The sequence below is a fragment of the Archocentrus centrarchus genome, chromosome 4 (assembly GCF_007364275.1).
Source record: "Archocentrus centrarchus isolate MPI-CPG fArcCen1 chromosome 4, fArcCen1, whole genome shotgun sequence".
In the NCBI taxonomy this organism is placed as follows: Eukaryota; Metazoa; Chordata; class Actinopteri; order Cichliformes; family Cichlidae; genus Archocentrus; species Archocentrus centrarchus.
Window position 1 is genome coordinate 29822690 of NC_044349.1, and position 25717 is coordinate 29848406.

The window sequence follows — 25717 nt, forward strand, 5'->3', positions numbered from 1 at the left end:
AACCAATTAATGAAGTTAATATTGACTTAATTTGCTTTTTGGTGCAAACATTTTGGCAAATTTAGTCAACACCCACATGACTCACATGAAACTAAGAATGGGCACTTTAAGTTCCAGCCAGTTTGACGTACTTGTCCGGCCTGCTGTACACACCCATGCTGTATATACTCCTGTTTCTGCTGGGGATGTCTCCATGTGTTTGAGGGGGAAAACAAAAAGAGCAGCCTGTATTCTGAAGAACTTGCGTAAAACTGTCACCACATGCCCAGCAGTGTGTGTCACGGGTGCCATGTCTTAAGCTGCAACCACTAATTTTACATCATGCCAGAACAACAGGACCCATCATTACCAAAATGCTGCTGATTGCAGGGCAGTAGAAGTCAGGGCGTAAAGAGGTATGAAAGACACATGTCCGCAGAAAAGACTTAACAGAGGGAGGGAATTATAAGAGAAAAGACAAAAAGCCAGAGACAAATAAAAGCAAATCTAGAGGGCACAGCTGCTCTTTAGCTATTGTTTTACAGCCGCAAAGAATATTTGCTCTTTCAGCTTGATGGCGCATGGCCCTCGTAGCATAATAACCAGCGATTTCCAGGCTTCCTGGCATCCGTTCCTCTGGCCTGCCATTCACGAGGCACTTACATGAACGAGCCCTCCAGGGGCAGCAGGCTATTCAAGAGTCAGGCCTACTTTCTTTTCCTAGCCTTTACCCAGGACCTTTTTTTAAAATTTTTTTCTCTCAGGAAACTCCCTCAGGACAGGGCCGCATTCAGAGTGAGGCTGCCGACACGTGAGCCGTGGCCCGTCAGAGGCCCGAGTCTGGCATCTGTAAAGTTTTGTAAAAGAAAAACCCTCCGGGGAGCACGCATGCAGAGATTAGAGGGAGGTGAAGATGTTTGGTTCAGGTTCTGGATGATAAGATTTTCTCAGGAGCAGCAAGGCAGGATTGTTCCTGATGTAATGAAAAACAACCCTGCTACTACAGTAGTGCACCTCCAGAAATGCATCTGAGCTGAACAAATAGCTTAAATTATAACAAGATGTGTTGTTCTAATATCCTGCTGCAATCAACTAATAATATGTTTTCTTTCTTTCTTTTTTCATGTGCCCCCTGACTTCCTGCCTTTTTTTCTCCCGTTGACCAATAGGTAAGTACCTCTAACATTTGACATACATCTGGAAACCATCTGTGCCTGTAAATTCAAAATAAATAATTTATTCTTGTACATTTGGTAGTTAATATTTCCCTCTGCTGCTCATACACACATGTGCAGAAGACTCAGGGTTCACTGAAGGGTTGTACTTTCCTTTCCACAGCTGAGGTATGATGAGCTGTGAGAGACCACACCCCTGTCAGTGCACATGTGCCCATTTCCATGGAGACACAAATCTTAAAATAATACACACAATGGCATCCTTTTTGTAATTTTCTGGCATGAGTTAGGATGATGTGTCAGTGTGGTGCTGGCAGCCCAGCTGTGTTTTCCACTCTAGCTTGTTTGATGCTTTCTGTACTGTAGTGTTAACAAGTAAACACACATGCGTGCGCACACACACACACACACACACACGCCATCCTGTTTCAAGAGCAATCAATGGAAATCTTACACACACACTCACAGCTGAGCACTGTTTTACAGATTCATCTCCAGCGGTGTATGTTTGAATATTTGTGTTGGCTAACAATAGAGGGATACATGTGGTATAATCCCAGTGTGTCCTGGGAGAGACAGGGTGGGGCTGCGAGTGGGTGACATGCTGGTTTGGAGAAAATGTTTCTTGGTGAAGTGAATTTACTCTTTCACAATTTTTGGTTGTATTTGTGATGGTCCAAAGGCGCTTTATACGTTTTGAAACAACTACATGCATTGGTTTCGAGATGCCTTCCGAGCTGCGAGACTTGCTTCTATTTAAATATTGTTTTTGTTGTTTTTATTAAGCCACTGTTTCCCACATACTTCTTCTATTTCTCCTTTCGGCTGCTCCCTTTAGGGGGTTGCTACAATGGATCATCTGCCTTCATCTCACCCTGTCCCTAGCATCCTCCTTTGTAACACCAACCCTCTGCATGTCCTCCTTCCCTACATCCATGAACCTCTTCTGAGGTCTTCCTCTTCCTCCTGAATCCTCTATCACACATACAATGGATTAAAACAATTAAGGCTCGGTTTTTCTTTTACAGATAGAAGAAAATCCAGTGAAACATATACTAACCCAAATAACTTATAAAACAATTAACTAATAAACAAAGAAAAGCTACGAGGAGGAAAAAAAGATACTCACCAACCCACCTAACTCTTGAGCTACCCCATCAGCGTGCATACAGACCCAAGCTTTCCTACATGAAATAATACCAATGCACAGTTTTTGATAAATGTAGAGTGCACAGTTGTGCAATGGTTGGCTCTGTCGCAAGAAGGTTGTGGGTTTGAAACCGCTGGTCTGCTGGCGCCTTTCTGTGCGGAGTGTGCATGTTCTCCCTGTGTGAGGGTTCTCTCCGGGTACTCCAGCTCCCTCCCACAGCCCAAAGACATGCATGTTAGGTTACCTGATCATTCTAAATTGGCTGTAGGTGTGATAGTGAAAGGTTGTCTGTAATAGACTGGCAGCCTGTCCTGGATGTACCCCGCCTCTCGCCCTCTGGCAGGAAAACATTTTGTGACAACAAATAGCAGCTGCATGCATCGTGAGTTCCTCGTCCCATGGGCAGACTCCAACTCTGCCATCATGTATCTGGCAGTTGTCTTTGGCTTCAAGGTGGTAGTAAGAGTAACCCTCCAGTTCACAGCAGATTTCCAAAGCATAGCAAGAACTGCCATTCATTATACTAGAGTTTCATCTGAGGACCAGAAATCTGTTGTAGGCTGCCAAGACAGCAACCATGTCAGCTTGTTTAGGGAAACACAAGCTGGAAAGGCTCGATGCTAGCTGGTTAGCTGCAACTGAACATTCATAATAAGAGAGAGGGGACTGTTTTCTTAGATGATAAGAAAAATAAAAGTTCAAAACATGCCAAAATGTGTGGCTGTCAGGAGAGAAGACCCAAAGGCAGAATGCAGAGGATGTGGGATAAACAAAACACAAACTTTCATTGGCTTTTCAAGGTCGACAATATCAGGAATTCAGACAATGAGGCATTCACTCCTGACTGAAGACGATCAGGCAATCAGAGAGAGGACCAGTCAAAACACAGAGGACAGGAACACAAGGAAAAGCAGTCACTTAAATAAAACAGGAGGTGGAAACAAGGAAGGAAAGGAACAAAACGGAGGGCGAGAAGGACAAAGACTGAAGACGCTACGAAAATACGAACATTAAAAACACAAGAACAGAAAAATTCAATCAAAATAGGGACCAAAACTAAACAAAAGCCAGGGCCACGACAGTCAAAGAGGAACGTCTGTGTACGGGAAACGCTGTGTTGTATTAGTGGTGCCTTTTCTCCCTAAATGATTCCAACTCATGAAGCTTGTGGATTTGGGGGCTTTCTGGGTGTGGCACTGGAAGCCACCAGGATCTGGTATGGCCTGATCCGCTCCATTGTTTCCACTCAAAGGGCTGCTGGGTTTTCTCCCTGCACATCCATCCATCCTGCCAGCTGCTGGTTTGTGTTGGACCAGCCGGGCCTCCAGTTTATTCTCTCTCTCTGAGCTGATTCCCACCAGACAGAGATGTGTGAGGGTGAGCCCAGCTCGGCCCTGCCAGCTCAGCCTAATGCCACTCCCTCAGGATGACTTTCCCTCACACTCGCACAGGTCATTCGCCTACAAAGCTGAACTCAGTCTGACCATAGCTGTGTGTTAAACAGAGGTTTCCATTGCAATCGTCCAGCACCAAATCTGCCCTCGTCATCTGCTTCCAAACCACACCTTCCCCCATGTCTGCATTCAGGGTTTCCTATTTTTCCCTCGTTGTGTTTCTCTCCCTTCACACTCTGTCTGCTCTGCTTATTGTGCTCCATGTGAGCGGTGAGTGATGCCAGTAAACTGGTGAAACCAGAGTCTCACTCGGCTCAGTGTTTACACAGGAAACTGTGGTGAAACCCTTCTGCGATTAAGCTATTCAGACACTTACATAACAGTCTGCATATTCCTGTGTACCTTTAGCCAGGTTACAAAGCGACTCTCCAAGTGTGTGAGCTCGCTACTCTCACTGATACCGAACACACACACACACGCGCATGTTTGTAATCACTTCAGTGTTTCCATAACCTCTGCAGCTCTGTCTGTGACCTGAGACTGTAGTGCCATGCAGGCTTGTACCCTCTGACCCTCTGGCTTGTCACACACGGAGTTGATAAATGAGCAGCTGTGCAAAACACTGGACGTGCTTCTGCTGTCAGGAGCTGGTTTCTGTTTAAAATTCAAACACCATGCAGCGTGCAGCCTTTCAGTTAAAGCAGAAGACCGATGTAGGCCGCTGTGACCATGAAACAGTTATACGAGACACATCAGGTCAGGCAGGCAGGCAGCATTGTACAGACACAGTCGTGTCTGTGTAATGCTGCCTGTTTTATGACAAGTGAAAACACATATGTTATTATGACTGACAAAACTCAGTGTTTGCCCCACTGGTGCCTTTGGAAGGCAGACCGACAAAACAAAATGTTTTAATTTACCTTATTCACTACCAGGGACCACATCCCCAAATATGATTAAACAACTTTTATTGCTAAAGAAGCAGCAAGCTAGGCCTGGGGGCAGCCTGGTGACGGCTTCACTGAGGAGTGATGGCGGCTCCTGGGACTGCGAGATCTCCTTGGTACCAATAAGTGAGGATGTTGAAAAGATTTTGGTCGTGCTAGTTACTCTCCACTGCTCGGTGTTGGCGTGTGCAAGCATGGACTGCACTGGAAGCCAGGTAGAAGATAGCGTTACTCCTTGCAAAGTATTAATTTGTCCTAAAACCAAAGGTGGGGAAACGGTGATCAAACCCAGGCCGTATGCACGAACATTAATAACCTTTTTAAATACATGAATAAAAAATTTTATTTGTGACAGTTTATATACAATGATCAGATACCTCTTCAGCGAGTTCTTCATCGAACTTGGACTGCAGCTGTTGACAGTAGTCCTTGCTCTAACCACTCCGGCTCAGCAGTGAATCTCCGGAGCAGAACATGGATTACCATCACCAGCTGTCCTCAGGTGGGATTTCAGACTCCAGGCAGCTAAATCCATCACAGCAACAGCAACCTGAACAGGCTGATAGTAAGGAAACACTAGACAGGTGGAGCTAGCTGGTTAGCCGCAGCTAGATTTTCAGAATAAGAGCCAGCAAATTTTCTAGTAGCCAATAGACCAGTTTGATTACGCCCATGGATGAATATGCAAATCACAAAATATACCCAGGTGGCCCACCTCACCCCGTCTATGTGTGGGAGCCACTGCGCTGTCTAATTTTCTTCAGTACAGAACAAAAATATCACCAAACAAAACTGGAAATAAAAAATGCAAATGTAGTTAAAAGTACCAGCCCACCACATTGTTTTTTTTTTGTTTTTTTTATCAGTAATAAACAAGGATTCTGGGTTTGACCCCGACCCCGGCTGACTGGATCTTTCTGTGTGCACGTGTTTGGCGTTACAGTTTCCCCTCTCGCATCTATTTTGGTGTGAAGTGTCAGCCCCGTGACAGATGGCTGGCCTCTCCAGCATGCACCAAACCACTTGTATAGTGTGAGCTGCTGTAGAATTGGCCTCATTTATGTGTGTGTCCTGCCACTACCTTCTTCATTACACTTTTTTTTTTTTTAATGTTGTCATGCTTATGCAATGTTGCGTTGTCATGCTTATGGGGTTGTATTAAAATTACATAATGAATAAAGTATAAATGCGAAGACAGATTAGGCGCTCATTCTCTTCTTGTTTTTCTTGGCTTTGTGCACGTGGAAAGGTAAATTTACTCTTGCCCTGCTCATCCTGTCCGACCACAGAGAAAACACTTTTGTTTCACCCTTTTTGAATGCAGCCGTTTTCCCGTAAGCCCTCTGGTTTATGTTGACAGAGCTGATCGTGCAAAGACTGCTCACATTACTTCTTCTCCTTGTTCTGACTTCAGGGGTTTTCATTATCCTTTGCTTTGTGGTTAACACTACCTTTACTTCCAGTAAAGGCAGGAACTAGTTTTTCTTTTCTTTTTTAACTCTCTTACCAAGAATTCCTGCCTTTCTCGAGGTGCCTGTGAGACGGGAGCGCCCACTAAACAAAGGCGCTCCTGTCAAAGGTCAAAGGGCAAACGTTTTCATTTGTGAGACTAATAGGCCAGGTGTACCTGGAGGGTACGGAAACCCAGAGAGCTTTTTCAGCTGGGACCAGCCCAGAAACGCCCCTTCCTCCTCTGCTGAGTCTGAGTGTGTGAGTACTTCAAAGGTGTAGAGAAAGCAGGGACCTGAGCCAAGCTCAGCAGGAGGGCCATTACAGCCCAATAGGAGTCAGCTGTGACCTCAAAGACCGTTAAACGATGTGATATGAGAGGGCGTGCTGCAGCCTCCCGAAGGCCTCTGAAGCAAATCAGGAGGGCAGAGCTGTAAAATGAGCTCCTTGCTGATTTAAAGGTTGAAGGAATTTTAAGTGTACTTAAAAATATAGGCTGTTACTTTTTTCTTACCTGTTTTTGTCACTCTTTCCCAGATGTCATGCGTTAAAGAACTGCTTGATGGCTTTTTTTTTTTTCTGTAGTAAAGACAGAAAGTTTCTGTTTGGTAACCGTTTTGGAATTTTTTTTTTTTTTTGCTTTTTCATTAACTTTAAAAAAAAGTGCAAGAATGGTTTGTTTTTATCTCTAAGCATCTGAAAACTCGGTGTCTACAGCCAGGAACGAGGCCTGCGAACGAGTGGCCAATGAGTCGGTGATTTACTTGAGTGTTTGCTGATGTGAGCTGACCTCCCAGTCTGTATGCAGACATAATAATGAGGTGTCCAGAGGTCAAGAGGTAAAAGACTGCTGAATGCGGGTCCCTGACCTCTGCTGACCCTGCTGAGCGTGCACGTAAAGGAGAGAAAAATGAATCGGCCATGGCTGCTGGCGGGGAGTTGCTCTCATTCACAGTTTTTGTTATGCTGAGGCTTTTCTTTTCATCGCTTAGAAACTGGGAGTCAGAGAGCCTGTAAACAAGAGGCCGGGCTGTACGGAGAGGGCAGGGTAATGAAATATTTAGGCCACAGACAGAGTGAGAGTCGATTCAGAAGCGGAGCTGAGACGAATGACTTGGTTTTCTTCCAAGATTTTAACGAGAGAACATCTGCGGACGGTAAATTCCAGATGATTTCATCATTGTTTTCACTCCTCTTGATAAGTGTAAATCATGATTTAATTACAGTGAACTGGGAAGTACAGTGGAAACTCCCATTCATCCTGTGAGAGCTGTTCAACATGACTAAGGATTGATTGCACTGCGCTCCATTCTCAGTAATGTTATTCTTTAGCAGCAGTTTGATAGATGTACTTATTTTGCTCTTCGGTGGATCACCGGAAAGGGGGTGGAGGGGATGCAGGGTTACCTCTCAGAACTGCATTTATCAAAAAACCTTTTCTTAATACTGTTTTAAATTTTGGCTTAGAACCTACTTGAATCTATAAAGCTTTTTTATTGCAAGCATTCATGCATCTACCGTATTAGAGTGAGAAGATAAGAAGTTAAAAGGTGTTTGAAGTGAAAAGAGAGAAAACAAAAAAGTTGATGGTTGCAACTTGCTAATCATGCCCACAAGCACAGTCCTTTTTATTATCTGTTTCACTCTAAATAGGACTGTAATTTACAAAATAAACATCATGTAGTGTTAAATATGATTTGAAACTAGTAATTGAGAACATTTATCAGTAAAGTGTTTAACGAGGTGGTGAATCGGGGGAACCAAAGTTCCTTTTGCTCTGGTCACCCCCTGCTGGCCATTAAGTAGAACCCTTTGGCTTCACTGTTCAGACCCAGAGGCCACAGCTGTGTTTCAATTTAGAAATCTTTTAATTTAGATTTAAAAATTCTGCAGTATTGACTCTCCATGCAGCTCTCTTTTGGCCTCCTGAGGAAAATGTTTTGTTTTTTTTGTTTTTTTCTAAGCTGCAAAATGCTTCTCAGTGTTCCCCAGGTGAATGTTAATTTTGTCTGTTTTCCAAAGCTGGGGAGGGTGAATTGTTCAAATTTATTGTTGCCCTGCAGTTGTGTGTCATCCATCATTACTAGTGTGAATACAGATGCACTGAAACCCGCGAATATTCACTCCTGACAGCCAATGGGGTGAGAAGAAATACAGCAGATTGCTGGAATCGTGTTACTGTAACATATTTTCAGAACTTACCGTGAACTCCTACGACTCATTTTTCTCCAAAAAAAACAAAAAGCAAACTTTATCTAAAATGAAGTTAAATAAACTTTCCCTCCATTTTTGATTGTCAGTGGCATCAGAAGAAATTGTCGGGAGGGCTTTCACGGCACAACGTGAAGCTAATTTTTCACTGAACGTGGGCTTCCTTCTGCTCGCGTGTTCACGCTGCCCAAAAAACTTTGCTTCGTGTTTGGTGTGAATGCTCCAGAGACGGAGTTAATGTTCTGCTGTCAGATGGAGACTGTATATGCTGGTGTGAGACCACTGAACCACAGCTAAAAATCATTCATATATAACAATGCACAATTTAACCTGTTTTGAATTGTGAGCATATTTTATGACCAGTTTAATCAAAACTTGGTGATAACATTTACTTTATTGTGTACTTAATAAGGCATAGTAAGACAGGGGATCAACTTACACCCTAAAGCACTGGTGAAAACCCCCATAAAGAGAGCAAAGTGTTAAACTTGGAGGCTCTAAAACCAAAAAAGATCATAGCTGGCAGGTTTGGGAAGCAATGCAAGAAAACTTTTATTTACCCTTGGCTGATACAGGTGTTAAGAGTTGCAACGGATATTGCTTAGTGGAGTCTTAGTACTTCCAAATACCTAAGCAAAAAGATGCTAAAACATCTCAAGAGTATAATTGCCTGTGGTCATTTCACTATGAGCAGCTCCTTTCACATTTCATATAGCCATCTAATCTACTACTGATATAAAAGTGCAGGTCAGTCCCAGGTCACCCTTTATTTATTCCTTTGTTCAGATTCAGTGTTAATGTCACATAAATGTGCTGCGATGCTCTTGCAGAATTGCCCGCTCATTACCGCGCTGTAAAACACGCCGCACGCTCTCGTGAACATTACCCAAGCTGGAAAAGTTTTATAAAGGAAATGTTTCTGAGGACGTCAGACGGTTAAACCTCCGTTTAACACGTCCTCCTCCTTTCCCCACCAGGAAACTCTCCCTCAAAACAGTGGGAGATCTTTCCCCTGGCATCACACTGGCCCTGCCATACGCAGCACTGTGGAGGGTTCGAAATGGAAAGTATTTCAAAGTCGCCGCAGACTTTGTAGTGGTAATTCGAAGCAGCTGAGAAAACAGTCGCGCACCGCTCCTCTTCTGCAACTCTGAGCGTTTGTCGATCTTCAGGAGGATTTCGGCACAGCAGCAGCAGCAGCAGCAGGGTTTCAGATATTATCCTAAATAATTCTTAATCAGCGCGGTTTAACAACTGCGTGTGTGCATTTACGATGTGGATAAACATCAGAAACTTTATAGCTTTGTTGAGGATTGTATCACAGGAGGGAAGCTTTGGGGGGATGTGGTTTTGAGATTTCTTTCCTGTTGATGGATATATTTTTGAGCTTTCTGAGCTACTTGTATGGAGGTCTATGTGTTTATGCTCTTCACTCATTATTTGCCTTCAGTAGAACATTGTTTATTGTGAGGTCATGTGTTTTTACATTTTACAATGGAAACTGTGATATCTGATGGGATTCCCCTCTCTTTCTTCATTTCCACTCTTGCTGTTCCTCCTGGAACACTTGCAGACAGACAGTTTGGCGCTCTGGGCGCGGGTCCAGAATCTAAAGCAGCGTCTCCTGAAGGCACACGTGTGATTTCATTTCACCACCAGGCGAGTTTTCATGTGTGGGCTTGCAGCGCTGCCAACCCATGCGTGCTGACCTCAAGTCAGGAAATACAAGCAGACTTTAGTGCGTTGTAATTCAGTAGGAATAATTTCACACTCCCGTGCTGATTTTTCCCGCTGTGGTGATGTCATTAAGGAATAAATTAGACAGATTGAAACATCACTCAGTTTTACAGGACTATAAATAGAATCATCTGTCCTGATGGGCGTATTCCTGGTTTCTCAGCCAGGTAATTAACTGGCTGGTATTGAGGGACAGTAAAGCACTTTAGGAAGTTAACCAGTAGTTGGATTACTGCTCAGCAGCTGTTTGCTGTGGTACCTGCAGGCACCTGAGAGCAGCATCGGGCTGCAAAAACGGATCATTAGCCCCCCGGTAGACCTCCTGGTTCCCAGCATCACATTCCAAGCAGAGCCCACATCAAAGCTCCAGGTGAGGTGAGGGAGGGCCCATTTGAATAGGTGTGGTAGGAAGAGAGACAGATGGGAAGACCTTTAGTTACCTGCACTAGAATTAGTCTCAACTATCAGCAGCCTGTTCAAGTCCAGTGTCAGGGGGGACATCGGAAGCAATCGCAGGGGCCACTGTTATGGTTGTAAACAAAATAGGCCAATTAAATTTGACAGTTACCAAATTAATTTGCTTTAAAAGCAAGCTCCACCTTCTACAGCAGTGACAACAAAGCCTCTGGATGGCAACACACCAGGTGAATAGTAGGGGGAAATTCCCTCCTTTCAAATTGTACAGTTGGCCCGGCCCAAAGAACTCTTTCATTGAGGGTAAATTTCTGAGGGGCCATCCAAGGAGCTGTGGCTCCAAAGGTGGAATGGGGTGGCATCTGATCAGAAGGTTAGTGATTTGATTCCCAGGAAGTGAACCCTAAATTGCTCCTGATGCGGTTTGGGGTTATAAATACCTCCTAAAAATGCACATATTAAAGTGCTGTGTGAGTGGACGATTGAAGCTCGTAGTGATAATAGTGCTGCATAAGTACATGTCTTCTTGAACTGTAATTGGCAGCGTATACAAGCAAAAATCAACTTCAGTACAGAATATTATTTTCATAATAGAATAAATAATTAAACTTCACAAGTAAGTTACAGTATCTTCTCTCACTTAAACAGCTGAAAATAAAGTGCTCTGCTACTGGAAATATAGACAAATAATTAACTGAAAATGAGTTGTTGCGCATCTACCTTTACCTGACAAATCTGACCTTAGCAAACAAAAGCAGGTGCAGCAGATTTATGTAACAAAACAAATGTCAGTATGTTTATAATTTTACCAGATAACAGGATATTGACCTTTATCTCATTTGAACTCGTCTCCATGATTTTCCTCCTAATTGCTTTGATCCTTTGCTCATACCGAGGCTGCAGGCTTGACGCTGGCTCTGAGCTACAGATAGCTTTAGCTTTAGCCACTTTGCCTTTGTTAGCTTCTTTCAAACGCCCACGTTCAGCTGGGTGAGGGTGGTTTAAGTGTCTGATTAGGTTTGTTGTTACACTTTGTCACACGCTGATAAGCATGTGGATACTAAAATTACAGGATGGTAAAAACTTGCATCTGCATCTTCTTATTTCCTCCATCACAAAATAAACCAGGCGAAGATAAAACATCAGGCTGAGTGGTGTGTGTGTGTGTGTGTGTGTGTGTGTGTGTGTGTGTGTGTGTGTGTGTGTGTGTGTGTGTGTGTGTGTGTGTGTGTGTGCGTGCGTGTGTGCGCGCGCACGCTTTCTTCCTTTGGTCAGTTGTAATTGTCCCCAATTTTTATACCTGATAAACCATTAAGTCATCATCAAAGAAAAAGTTAAATATTTGTTAGATCCAAATTTTTTTCTAAAAATACTTTTATATGTTTATGAGTTTAATATTAAAGTGGACCTGCTGTGCTTTTTCTTACTTTCTGTCACATATAAACTGTTCCAATGGTGGACACCCATATTAAACTTGGCCAAATATTCAGATAATGAGGTCGGAATATGTGAAAGTATTCCCTGTGAGCCTCATTATTTGGACCGTTTGCCATGACAAAGTAAGGAAAAGCATAATAGCACCAGAGCTTCAGAGTTGCAATCCTGGCACAGTTATGGGAAGTGCAGGATCCGGGGTCTGACGCCGGTACAGTGGGGCTGTTGTGCTGTGGGGGTGTACTCAGTGGTAGAGCATTTGACTGCAGATCAAGAGGTCTCTGGTTTAAATCCGGGTTCCCCCTCCTTTGCAATCATGTGAAGATGGAGGACAAAACATTAAACTTTCTGAGTGATCACCATTATCTTGCCTGATGGCAGTGGTCTCTTCCAGGGTAGCAATGCCTAAATCGTTGGGGTACGAGGCCTCGCTGACTGGCTTCAGTATGAAAATGATGCAAATCACAGACTTTAACCTTTGTCGTTCCCATTTCTTAACCCAAATTAAACTATGTGAGATCCTGGAGCAGTTAGTGTCCACCACCATCATCAAAACACCAACAGATGTAATGTCATTTGGATGGAAAAACTGTTTTTATTCTTGAACTCTAGAGTAGCTTTGCATGATTCACGGTTAAAAAAAAAAAAAATCCTTTCATTCCTAGCCTGGAAAAAAGCAGTTTTAGCTCCTCGTACTGTAAGCCAACTTCCTTATGACAGGCTGAATCTCACAAGCAAAAGATTTAAATGGCGTCTGTGCTTACAGCCAGCCATGTGCCCTCTATGACAGTAGCTTTGTTATCCAGTGGATATGCACATGTACAGATAAGGTCTGATTGCTGTAAACACTTGGTTTTAGACAGTTCTTTCTAATATTGGACCTTTATGATGTCAGAGAGAGGGGATATCTTTATATGGTCATCTCAGGCAAACAGCTCTGGCTCTAACCCTGAAGCTAAAACGCTGTGTTTCTAAGGAGGAACTGAGGGGTTCTTTCTTGTTCTAACTACCGTATTTTCCGGACTATAGAGCGCACCATACTATAAGCCGCACCTACAAATTTTTTGGAAAAAACTGGAAACGTACATATATAAGCTGCACCGGGCTATAAGCCGCTGGTATCTCCGCCGCTCTCGGTTTTCCACAATTACTCGGCACTCAGCAGAGGGGGACAGACAACCCCAAATTTGAGTTATAACAAGTCAATTCACCATTGATTCGTTCACGCCGAGCTTACGTGCAGCGGCTCTATTTCCCTCCTGTAGTGCCAGGTCGATAGCCCTCAACTTAAAAGCGGCATCATAGGAAGTTCTTTTTGTGGTTTCCATGATGAGGGAGTTTGAAAAAAATCTCTTTTGTGCCTGCTGCTAGCACTTGTTGGCGCTTTCTTCTTTGATTTCCAACTTTGACGTCCCATGATTCATATCCTGCTAAAGAGCCCCCTGGTGGTTAAAGAAAAATCCACAGAAACGCCGCACCGGGCTATAAGCCGCATGGTTCAAAACGTGGGAAAAAAGTAGCGGCTTATAGTCCGAAAAATACGGTAGTTCTTTAGTTGCCTATGTAGTCCTGGGTTATGTGTTCACCTAATGTGCAAAAGCTCCCTGGTTTGATTCCAGGAGGAGACAAAAATGGATGGTGTTATATCAGGAGGGGTATCTGGTGAGGAGGGAAAACAAATCTGTCAAATCAAACATGTGGAGCTGCCTGCTGTGGCGCCCCCGTGTGAATAAGGGGCAGCCAAAACTAGCTGCTTCTTTAATTGGTTAATATTATACTATATTTCTGCCACACATGCTCCCATTTATCACTCTTATAATCAACAATTCAACAACTTGTATCCTAAACAAAGTGATTGCAGTTGTTCCCCTCAGGGTTTCTCTCAGCTGGCCTGTTGGCTTCTTGCTGAAAATCAACAATCTTGTGCCCCACCTGCTGCAGCGGGTCAGCAGTAGCAGCAGCGACATCACCATCAGCTGGGTGGATTTGGGCTCAGAGCGGATTACTGGGGAGCGGGGTATTATTGTTTTTCTACTGGCATTGGGACTCTTTGTGCTTTCCTAATCAGACCTCGTTGGGACTTTCTCCCAGCAGCTGACCGGACACTCAGCAGGACAGCAGCATTGTTTCTTTAATAATCGCAGATGTCAGATTGGAGCATTTTCATTTTTGGCAATGGAAAAATATAGAAGGATAAGTCTCTCAGCAGTTTGATCAGTGTCTGTTTACTTTTTGTTAAGGTGAGTAAGATCTATTTGTCTACTGTGGCATAGCTTTAGATGCTTTACAGATTTGTTTAATAAATTTGATTAGAAAGTTTGTTTTCCAGCGCCTCCATTTTCTCACATGTAAACCACAGTACTTGTACTTGCATAGGTCAAAGTATCTAAATGATTTATATAAAGAATGAAGAATGAACATTTAGGTTAATTGCATGCGCTGTCCCGTGCATTTTTTGGCATTCCTGTGCACCCTCCACGATCCTCCATTGTAGGTTTATCGGTCAGTGTTGTTACAGCGGTTTGGATTAACACTCCTCTCCTCCTATAGCACACCATAAAGAGATTAGTGGTCTCCAAGTCAGGGCATGGCTGGGCCATCTGTACCCTGCACTGGGTGGGGACGGGGACATGGGGGGGGAGGAGTGTGAGCAGATGTTCCAGAGGGGCTGTAGGTCAGTAGAGCCAAAGGACGTCACTGTAAAGTCATGAAGGATGCGGAGTTTGTGTTGAGGTGACTGATTTAATGGGAGTTGAAACCACGCCGCTCTGTCATGGCTTTAGGATGCTGCCTCGCGCTCACGCCCAAAGGTACTGTATAATTTACTGAGGCTTTAATTGAGCTGCATGCACCTCCCACTTCTCGCCTGCGCTGCATGTCAACCACAGCGGTTTCACACTTTGTCACAAGATGTAAGAGGTGATGATAAAGAGTGTGTTTTTCATGGTGAGTTTGACCCATGTTATACAGCATGCACAAACCCCAAGCTCTCCCCACCCACATGTCCTGCAGCCTGAGGAAGGAGGTTTGGTTCAACCCCAAAGAAGAAAGGAATCAAACATTCACTCGTATGAATTACACACAGCTGAAACTCGCCCGTCTGCCTGTTGCATGTTCACAAGTTCAGATTTTTTTTTTTTCTTTTGTAAATCTACGTGTGACCTAATGGCTGACATCTGCGGCTCTGTTCTCCCAGGCCGCTGGCAAATTGTAGGTGTGTGAGCGTAGGTGTGAGGTGGTTTTGACTTGGCTCCTGTCTAAGCCAATGCTGAGTAAATTACAAGGTAGAGGCAGTCTGGGGATGCATGCAGGCTTTCATTGCCCCTCTTCTCCTGGCCTGCAGGCCTGAGAGCGGAGCAGTGGGGGATGATCCTGCAGCAGAGATGAAGAGGTGGAGATGAGATTGATAGGCAGTGTCACAGTGCAGATAATAGAGGGAGTGATTTTGCCTCACCGGGAAAGTTAACAGAAGGATGCCACGAGAAACAGTGCAGAGAAATATATTGAAATCTGGGCTTTTTTTTCCCCTTCTTCTTCTCACCTGAGGCCATGTGGCTCATTTGGCTCAATGTAGCCATGCTGCAGATCAATCAGCCTGATGTGAAAGAAAGAGAAAGCTGCCAAGAGTTCAATGAGATGTCTGAAGCCTGATGTGTTTTCTTTGGCCTCATCGGGGGCAACAGCTGACCACTAAATTACCACTAAAAGCTTTCCCCATATGGACGTCTGTGCCCATGAAAACCTCTCTTAAAGGCCTCTTATAAGCTCCTGCTCTGCTGCACAAGCTCTGCCTCACTTAACCAAGATTTCACTGAGCAAGCTCAAAGGAAGTACTGATCTGTTTTTTAGCTGGAGGAGGATAAAAACGGGGAAAGTTGAATAGAGTCAGGAGAAGAGAGCGCAGTGTTTGTCCTACTTGTGGTTGCTATTGTTGTCAAATGGGTTTTTAGTGAGTTGTGAGACACTGAGGGTGTCACAGCAAGGCCAGCAGTTCACAGCTCAGCAGGGAAGCATTGAGGGGAGAGGCAGAGAGCTATATCTCCTCATCTCACCACAATTTACATGACAAATGCATCATCTGTCTCACATCTGAAATATTGTAGGCGTTTGCTCGGTTATATATTGCTGTGCAGATATTAAATGGGTGACAAATCCAATAAATAAATGCAATAAACGTGATATATCCATACAGGTCACAATGTGTCACCGATTACAGGGTTTTTCTTGCATATTAAAAAAAAATTTGACGGCTAACAAAGTGATTATTTCATGTTTTGTATTTGAGGCCTGGCTGTATATTTACAACACACATGCAAAGTCATATATGGCAGCCAGTAGGAAACATCTGGCACGAGTAAAACAATTTCATTGAGAACCAAGTGAAGCAGGATTTATCCACCAGTGTAAATCTTTGCAGAGCTCACCCCCAGCTTCTCCAGCTGTGCAGGAGACGCGGCGCAGTGTGTTTTCAGTTCAGCAAGGTCGCACAGCACAGGGCTTTTAGATCACTCTGGAAAACGTCAGGTTGTGTCGGCGTAACTGATAAACACGCCGCGTCTCCTGGGGGATTTCATGCATTTCACAGTGTTTCTTAGAAAGGACCTGCCAGAGGATTCACAGCAGTGGTAGCGATGTTAGAAAACCACTGAACATATGCAGCAGTTGGATCCACAGGCTGAGGTTTTAGTGCTGGGCTGCTGCACTGGGGCTTCCTGACCTTTAGTGGCTGCAGTCAGGAGTTGGACTGTGTCCTTTTTGTGTGAATGAGGCTAAAGTTAACTTCTGGCCGCAACACAAAGCAAACTGAGAGCCAGAGCTGCCTCTCATCAGACTCAGAGGTCAGGCAGAGTGCGATCCAGTGAAGCTGCCCGGTCAAGGACAGGCCCGGAAATGTCAGGCAGGTAGGAGAAGACTGACAGACCTGTCTTTGTCTGCTATCAAAGCAAAAGCTCAGCACTTAATCCTCCGGATTTTACTTGGATTTTGCTACAGATGTCTGAGATACTATCTCACGCCAGTGTCTTCGATGATGCAGTATTATTTCATGCAGCTTAACTATGCTGTTATTTTAATCTGGTCATGCTGACTTCTCTTTGACGTGTTGTTCCTGTATGAATCACTCCTGTGCATACTTGAAGGGGTCAGCACCCAAATGAGCCCCAGCACAAAGACCAAACTGTGTCCTCTCGAGCTCTAACTTTCCCCGTTTGTCCAGACCCTCCATGCATTATCTGTAATTTGAAGAGCTGCCTCTCTGTAACTTGAGGAGGTGTAAGAGGGAGCAGTGGGATTATTCCATGTATTGGTCAGTGTTTAGAGGATGAAAGTCTCACTATCAGGTTGCATTAATACCTATTGTTTGGCTGCAGGTGATAGCGTCTGCATTAGTACACAGGCTCCTGTGCTGCAAACATTGGATGCGATTATCTGGATTTTTAGTCTCAGGCTTTAATCTGAGTCTGTTGTTCTCCCAACCAATAAAAAAACCTTTAGCGTTCATATGGAGAAGGAGATAACATTTAAAGCCAACACAAAGGAAAGCTCATCAGTCACGTTTGTCAGAAGCTGTGGGGTTCACCCAAATTGGCTTAAACCACAAAAATGCTTGTGTGGAAATTTATAGGCTTCCTTCCAGTACCAGCGAAGCTCAGCAGGTCAGTTGTAATGAGAGCTGTCTTTCCATCATGCAGCTCTTGGCATTCCCAGTGAAGGTCACGTGTACCCCAGCGCCCCAGCGGTTACTTTTGCACTATTCGGTAAATGGAAAGATTTGCTCAGCAGAAATTACATTAATTTAATATATTAATGTACAAAAGTAAGTGAGCATGAAGAGATTTGAAGATAAATGTTAAAAACTAAAAATAATGGACTGACAGTAGCCACTGACTGTCAAAAGCAATGTGATAAAAAAGTGACTGCTGAAATGATCAGATAACAGGTTGGATGAACTAATGAAATGTCAGCTAATTATGATAAAAAGTAAACTGTTTTCTAAAATTAAAGATGAAAAATTCATCTTTTTAAAAGTATAAGTGTGGCCAGCAGCTGAAATTGTTAGATAACAGAATAAATTAACTACTGACTCACCAGCAACTTCATTGGGTACACCTTTTCACTATCTAATCAGCCAATCACACGCCAGCAACTGAATGCATTCCGGCATTTAGACGTGATCAGGGCGACCTGATGAAGTTCAACCGAACTTCAGAATGGGGAGGAAAAGGTGATTTTTGTGACTTTAAGAGACTCTGTGTATGTTACTTAAACCATGCCACTTAAACCAGATGAGTTTCGGTGCACAACCATCTGGTTTACAGAGAGTGGTCCAAAAAAAGAGAAAATCCAGGGGGCAGTAGTTGCCTTGTTGCTGTCAGAGGAGAATGGCCAGACTGCTTCAAGTTCATAGGAAGGCAACAGTAAATCAGATATCCACTCATTACAAACAAGACATGCAGAAAAGCATTTCTGCACAACATTTCAAAACTTGAAGCAGATGAGCTGCAGCAGCAGAAGACCACACCAGGTGCTCCCCCTGCAGGTTAAGGATAGGAAACTGAGGCTACAATTCACACCAAACCTGGACAATAGAAGACTGCACCCAGCAGGATAGCATGCTACATCTCAAAGCTCAGATCATCTCAAACTGGTTTCTTGAACATGATGATGAGTTCACTGCTCTCAAATGGCCTCCGCAGTCACCAGATCCTAATCCAGTAGAGCACCTTTGTGATGGGGTGGAGCAGGAGATTTGCATCATGAATGTGCAGCCAGCAAATGATGCTGTCATGTCAACATGGACCAAAATCTCCAAGAAGGTTTTAGCTAACATTGGATAAATAAGCACAGCAGTAAACATAAACAGTTAAAATGGGTGTCTACTATTAATAAGAGCTAGCAGTGGAAATTGTTAGCTAATAGTATAGAATAAAGCATGGCTAAGCAGTTATAATTATTAGCTAACAGTAGGGATTACCAAATAAAGTTGTTGGTTAAGGATATCGGTTAAAGCAGCTAGTTAAAATTATGATTAAAAAGTTGGTATTTGTTAGCATAAAGTGTGCCTAAAAGCTAAACTGTTAGCCAGCCCTATAGATTAACTGATGAAATAAATAGCAATACATAGATTTGAAACTTTCCTAAAAGTATGGCTAGAAAATTAACATTTTTAGGTGAAAGCATTGATGACAAATCACTGGCTAAATATAAAAGTTAGCTCGCAATATGAATAAAAATTAGGATGGCTAGCAGTTGATATTGTTAGTGAGCAAAATCAATTAGCTGCTGAAATAGCTAGTATGGATAAACATTTTTTAACTAAGCTGAACACTCACAAATATTAATATAGAAACAGCTACCAAAAATCAAAGATAAAAAGTTTGAATCTATTAGCCAAAATTATGGCCAGTATTTAAAATTGCTAGGTAGGAGTAGGAATTAACACCTGGAATAAAACCCAAGATAAATGTATGGCTAAACAAACTGTGGGGTTAAAGTTAAAATTTTTAGGTATAGATTATATTTTATTTGTAACTGATTGCTACAGTTATAAATTAGCTGCTAACTGGGAAAAGTAAAGATTCAAAGAGCTTCATCGTCATTCTTCTCATGTGAAACATGACAGGAATTCTGAGGTCCCTCCAGTGCAAGTTTTTTATTAAAAGATATTTACAAACAGAATAATTTGAGAAATAGAATATATAGATAACTAACTACAGAGAAAAGTGATCTCATACCTGAGCAGTTCGCACTGATATTGCACATCATATTGTCATGTACTGCACAGTCAGTGGTTTATTTCACAGAATATTATCAGTGGCCTTAAAGAAGCAGAGATTTGTTGCAGAGTGTTGTTGTCAGTGAGAGTTTGTTAGTCTGACAGCTTCAGGATAGAAGCTGTTTCGCAGCCTGGTTGACCTCGCTCTATGCTGCATAATCTACGACCTGGGGGGAGTGGGGAGGACAATCCATGGGCAGGGTGGGAGGGGTCCCCGCTTATGCTGGAGGCCCTGCTCCTGCATCTGCTGATGTAGATGTTCTCTACAGTTATGAAGGTGCTGCTGGTGATCTTCTGGGTAGACTTGACCACCCTCTGCTGAGACTTCCTGTCAGAAGCAGAGCAGTTCCCATGCCATACGGTGATGCAAGTTGTTATGATGATCTCAATCACACACCTGTAGAAAGAGGTGAGGATTTTGGTCCCCTGGCCAGCCTTCTTTAACTTCCTCAGGAAGTAGAGTCTTTGCTGGGCTGTCTTGATAAGACAGCCAGAGTTCGTGTTCCAGGTGAAGGTGTTAGTGATGTGAGTCCCCAGATATTTAAAGCTGGAGACAACCTCGACTGCTGCTCCTCCAATGCACAGTGGGGCGGGACGGCAGATGATGTTCCTCCTGAAATCCACGCTCATCTCCTTGGTCTTGGCCACGTTGATGCAAAGTTTGTTGTGCTCGCACCAGGTCTCCAAGTGTTCCACCTCCAATCTGTACTCCGTCTCGTTGTTATTTGAGATGAGTTAGCTGTTAAATGGAGTGGCAACTACAAGTAATGGATGAATAGTAAACTGATAACCAACAGCTGAGGCATTTAACTGACCATAAATGATAAATGTTAAACTAACTAGTATCAAATAAGCACATCTGAACACAGTGATGACGTTGATCCATACAGCATGTCCACCTGAACGTGCTGTATGGATAAAAGGTTGGGAATCATACAGACAATAAATCCACTGAGATGTGTTTTACCTCAAAAAAGATATTCGAGTTAGTTAAAAGATGCTGATGAGTATTTCAGGTCATTTATGGAGATCCGTTTGTGACCATTTCTTCTCACTAAACTTAAACTGTAAAGCAACAAGCTTCAAGCATTACACAGTTGTAAAAATATGGACTTAATGTGGCTATAACGAGATATTTTAGGATCATATAGTTGCCCTTGTGCTATATAAATGTTGTTGCTGGATGTCAGTGACCACGCTGTTGAATTTCACCAGATTAGGTTGCAGTACCTTTGTCGTTTTGACCTGTCCCCTCTCTGCCTGACAGCGGTGTCAAACCTGGATGTGGAGAGTAAGCTGACAGCACATTACCAAGCTCCCTGGCACCAGCAGAGGAACGTTTTCCATCTCTCTACACGGCCAGAATGCGTGGAAGAGCTCCACAGGCAAGCCAACCTCAGCCTGTGGGCCCTGCACCGAGGTGAGGCCCTGAGCAGCATTCAGCTCCTCAGACCATAACCTGGAGCAAAGCCAAAGAAAGCTGCTCTGAAGTTAGCTCTCTGCCATGCCTAGTTGATGCACAGCTTCATTTTTACTTTACATGCCATTTAAAAACACTTCTGAGATAACATGCATTCCCCCCGTGCAGGTCTGCAGCCTGTTTTTTGGTGGCACCCTGCCCTCTAGTGGACATATTGTGAAACTACAATCTGGGGGGGAAAAAAACCCTGATATGTTCAGGCAGACAGGCCCTATGATAGGTAGACTTATAAATTCATCATGTTAACCGGGACTTCTATACAGCTGCAGTATAAACTTTCTCCTCTCATTATTCTCCATAACAATGTTAGCAAACTACAAATCACGAGCCCTCTTTTCCTTTTTTTTTTTTTTTTTTTTGTAGCTGAGTGGCACTAATCAAAGAAAGAGTAACTGATCGTTGGTAACATCAGTCTTAGGCTTGAGTTACTCTGGGGGCAGAGTGTCTGATGTAATCTGTGAGGACTGGTTTGACCCTGCAGGCCAGTCTAAAGCAGCCCCGTGTGACACCTCTCTACACTGATACCTTATTATATTAATGAATGAATAAAATTCATCTTCTGTGTTTTACGTGGTTTCTGCCGCAGATCGCCAGAGGAGACGATCGGGCAGCAGGGAGCGGAGAGTAACCATCTCGATCTCAGCGGTGCCCCCGATGCCCGTGTATCCCACCCCTCAGAGGGGGGTAAATTTAACAACGGTGAGACTTTTATCTTCTCTTTTGATCCAAACTGCTTTTAAAGATCCAGTCAGGGTAGGAATGTGTTGCTAGTAACTAAAGGCAGTGACACCATCACTATGATGTCAACTTATATAATCAGATCTGACTTGATAGAGCTGACATGGAGAAAACCCGGTCAGTAAGTGGAAAATGATCATCCTTTCATATCCAAATGTTGCTTCTTTTGTATTTTAAAGGGGACCTATTCTGCTTTTCCTTATTTTCTGTCTTATATATGCTGTTCCAGTGGTGAATGCTCATATTAACCATGGCCAAAGTTTCTAATAATGAGGTCAGTGTATGTTGCAAGTATTCCGTGTGAGCCAAGAGCTCAGACAAATGCTCAGTTTCAGGGAGTTTTTTTACACTTGTGGCTCTTGGTGACATCATCGAGAGCAGATATTCCTAATATGGTAATCTCCAGCTCATGCTCTCTTTCCCAGGGTGTAAAATAAAAGCCAAAGCTGCCGGCGTGTTTCAGTTAAGCCCCGCCTACATGTAAATTGATCCACTCAGTCAAACATTTAAAAAAGATCAATTACACAGTTTGTGTATTCAATAAATATTTATGTTTTATTTTTAAAAATCAATATCACCGAGGTCCAAACAGGAAGTGAACCACGATCTCTTTGATGAGAAACCAGCAGCTTAGGATCTCACACGATACTGTTGCCACCACCACCCCGACAGACTCTGTGGGTCTCTAAAATGGGGCAATCATCTCTCACTGCCTTGATGCCAAAAGATACGTTCTGTGTAATGAAGAGCAGCAGGGAGGCATCTGGCAAAAATGGCAGTACGTAACAAGACATACCCACTTCCTGTTCAAAACCTTCTGTTTGAGAAGGGGATCCAGTCAGACGAAAGGGCGGGAAATTGAGTGAAAACCCAGGATAAGATAAATAAGGATTATTTTGATCTGTGAATCATGCGAAGTTGCTCTGCCAGCTTTAAGAATAAAAAATATGTTGGAAATGAGCATAATGGCTCCCCTTTAAACAATATTTGAATGCTTTTAATACTGATGTTTGAAGGTATGGTGAAGATTTACCCACCTGTCTGTAATTTTTTTAAGTGACATTCCCATTTCTCCCCCACTGAAAGCAGCCAGAGAAGCATTTTAGAGATGCAACAACACAGTTAGCCCAGGTAAAGGCGAAAGAGGACTGTGTTTGTAATGTGTGTCCTGTTGCTTCATTTATATTTCATCACAGCGACAATGCAGCTTTAAATGTTCAGGATCAGCTCGTCAGCCTGCCCTGGCCCAAATATTTCAGTCCTCATATTCCTCCCCACTAAGTTTACCCCCCTAATGTTGTCTTTTATGTCAGTGTTGAATTTCTCCATGTTCATTCCATGTGTTTTTGTCCTTTGTTTGTTTGTTTGTTTTGTTTTTCACCCTGTAATTCAGTTCGAATCCACCCGCTCCTCCTCCCCTATCGAATGTTGCCGCTTCTCCCCCTGGAGCAGAAAGGTATTGGTCCCTTCCCTCCCTCGCCTTCCTCCTGAGTGCTCCTCCTAACACCTCATTTCACCTGTTTGACCTCTTCTTATCTCTTTTTAAATGCATGCCTTCTCATTCTCTGGCAGCAGTAGCCATCCTGCTCCAACCAGTTCAGAGCGTGGGGTGATACTGAAGGCGAGCACCTCTTTAAAGTTTCACACGTTTGCATACTGTTGTTGTTGTTGTTTGGGCTCATGTGAAGAGCTTTGCAGTATGTGAGGAATGTGTGTGAGGGCCACAATCACAGCAGCCCGGGTTTCTCTAATGATAGGGTCGGCTTCTCGAAACTTGCGCCTGTGATTACCCATGATCCCTCTGTGCTGTGGTTTCCACACTGCACAGCTGACAGCCTCGTGTTTCCCTCCTTATGCTGTTTTTCTTTTTTTTTTTAACAAGTATCGTGCTCGATGCCCGCCGTGAGAGAGGAATGAGCTTCAAACTCTGCCACTCCTTTTTTATTTCCTGTCATCCTGTACGTGCCCACTCTTCCTCCTTTTCCCTAATCCCTCATCTCTTTCTTTCAGCCGGCTCATCCGTCCTCTCAGGCACTCCTAAAACCGTTCTCAGAACAAATCAGCTGTAAATGGTCTCCCTTTTTTTTTTTTTTTTTTTCCTCCTCGTTGCAAGAAGTTTCCAAGGAAACCGGTTTCTTTTGTGGCCAGGGTTTTGTCAGGGTCTCATTGGTCTGCTGGGAACAGGGAGCACAAAGGCTCGAGGGTCGCCTTCAAATGGGGGTGGGAGGTTGTCGGGTTGCGGAGGTGGGAACCAGTCGAGCCTGAGAATCACTCCCAGTTTCACATGTGTCTCTGTGTCGGAATCTCAAGGTAAGAAATTAACAGCCTAAATTCATGTAGCACGGAGCTATGAGGACAAGTGGCTCTGTAGAGTCTGAGGAGGCCCCGTGGAGTTGTGGGGAAGCCTGGCTGATATTTCTGGACACTTGATGTCATGCGGGAGACCCTTGGAAAAATGTTGGATTGTCGGCGCATGAGCTAAGAGTTGGAAATTGTATGTCATATCCTGTGAGCGAAGGAGGCATCATTTTATTTATTTGTTAAGTGTTTGTCATGACACGTCCTGTAGAGTGTGTGTGCGTCAGACTTTGTGTGAGCCTGAGGCTCGGACACATGCGGGTTTCTGAACTTTATTTTTTGCACGACGTAGAGGTTCTTTGAATGCATCCTGTGCTTTCCACTCTCCCTCTCTTTCCAAAGCATGCTGTTTATTTCCATTACTTACTGGTTTCTTTGCACTCCAACATGAAACTCAGCAGCTGGAAGGGCATGTGCATTGATTTACCTCTGCTCCGCCTGCAGGCAGTGAGCACTGATTGCTGCAGATTAATAAGACACTAATCTCGACATCTACTCTTCAGTTCTTTCAAGGATAAACACTTGGACAATATCAGTGTAATCCCTGACTTTAATCAGCACATTCCCCTTCCTGAAGCTGAGCTTGTTCATTTTCTAACTGCCAAACCACATCTCACGTAATGCTGGCCTAACTTTAACAATTTAACCATGCAAATATCCATCTGTTGCAGGCTGCGCCCTCTGACCCCGACTCTGACGGGGTGGCTCTAGGTCACCGGTCTAAGTTTCCCATCCCTAACATCCCCTCCACCCTGGACAAGCAGACTAACTGGTCTAAAGCTCTGCCGCTGCCCACCCCAGAGGAGAGAATGAAAAGCAATTCCCAAGTCATCACCTCATGTGTCATCCCCATTAATGTGACCGGTAAATTGAAATCACTGAATCTGATTGTGACTAAGCTGCGGTGTGCATTTGTCAAATTGTCTTTTTCAGCTCTTCCTCAGCAGTGGTACCCACCTTCAACTTTTCCTTAAAGTTTTTTGGTTATTATCTTTCTTGCTTATTGTTAGACAGGAATATCGATACCACTCACATGACAAAGGAACAACCAGAATATGATTAGTTTAGAATAAATAATGGAAACAAGGAACCAGCTTGTTTGACTTTGGAAAGTACAAAAAAAAATGTGACAACCAGCCTCTAGGCAGCTCTGAGACATTGTAATTAACATGTCATATAATGTATTTTTAAATCTGTACAACAACTGAAGTGTTAAAAAAACATTTTGTGACTTTCAGCCTGTCAGAAATGAAAGTTAAGGCAAATTTGCTCAAATTTAAAAAGTGATATAATGTTTAAATTGGAGAACTTCAGACTGCTGGTAGTTGGATTTTAGTACATTTAGGCAAAGCCAGGCTTACTGTTTAATTTCTGTTTGTGCTAAGATAAACAGATCACCTCCTTTTGCAGGCTAAATGGCAGTTGTACCTGTAGTTCCCCTTAGTGAACTTTACATGTACCCACATTCATTACGGGA

The 25717-nt window shown here is 43.5% G+C and overlaps 1 protein-coding gene across 1 annotated transcript in view; it reads left to right on the top strand.

Moving 5' to 3' along the window:
* The window catches only part of nhsa (Nance-Horan syndrome a (congenital cataracts and dental anomalies)), a 74629-nt gene that overhangs the window by 40108 nt on the left and 8804 nt on the right, over nt 1–25717 (top strand). The window contains exons 2-5 of the mRNA XM_030727806.1: nt 20932–21084; nt 21731–21843; nt 23276–23338; nt 24912–25104. Of these exons, the coding sequence (XP_030583666.1) occupies nt 20932–21084; nt 21731–21843; nt 23276–23338; nt 24912–25104 (522 nt within the window). The remainder of the gene's footprint in view (nt 1–20931; nt 21085–21730; nt 21844–23275; nt 23339–24911; nt 25105–25717) is intronic.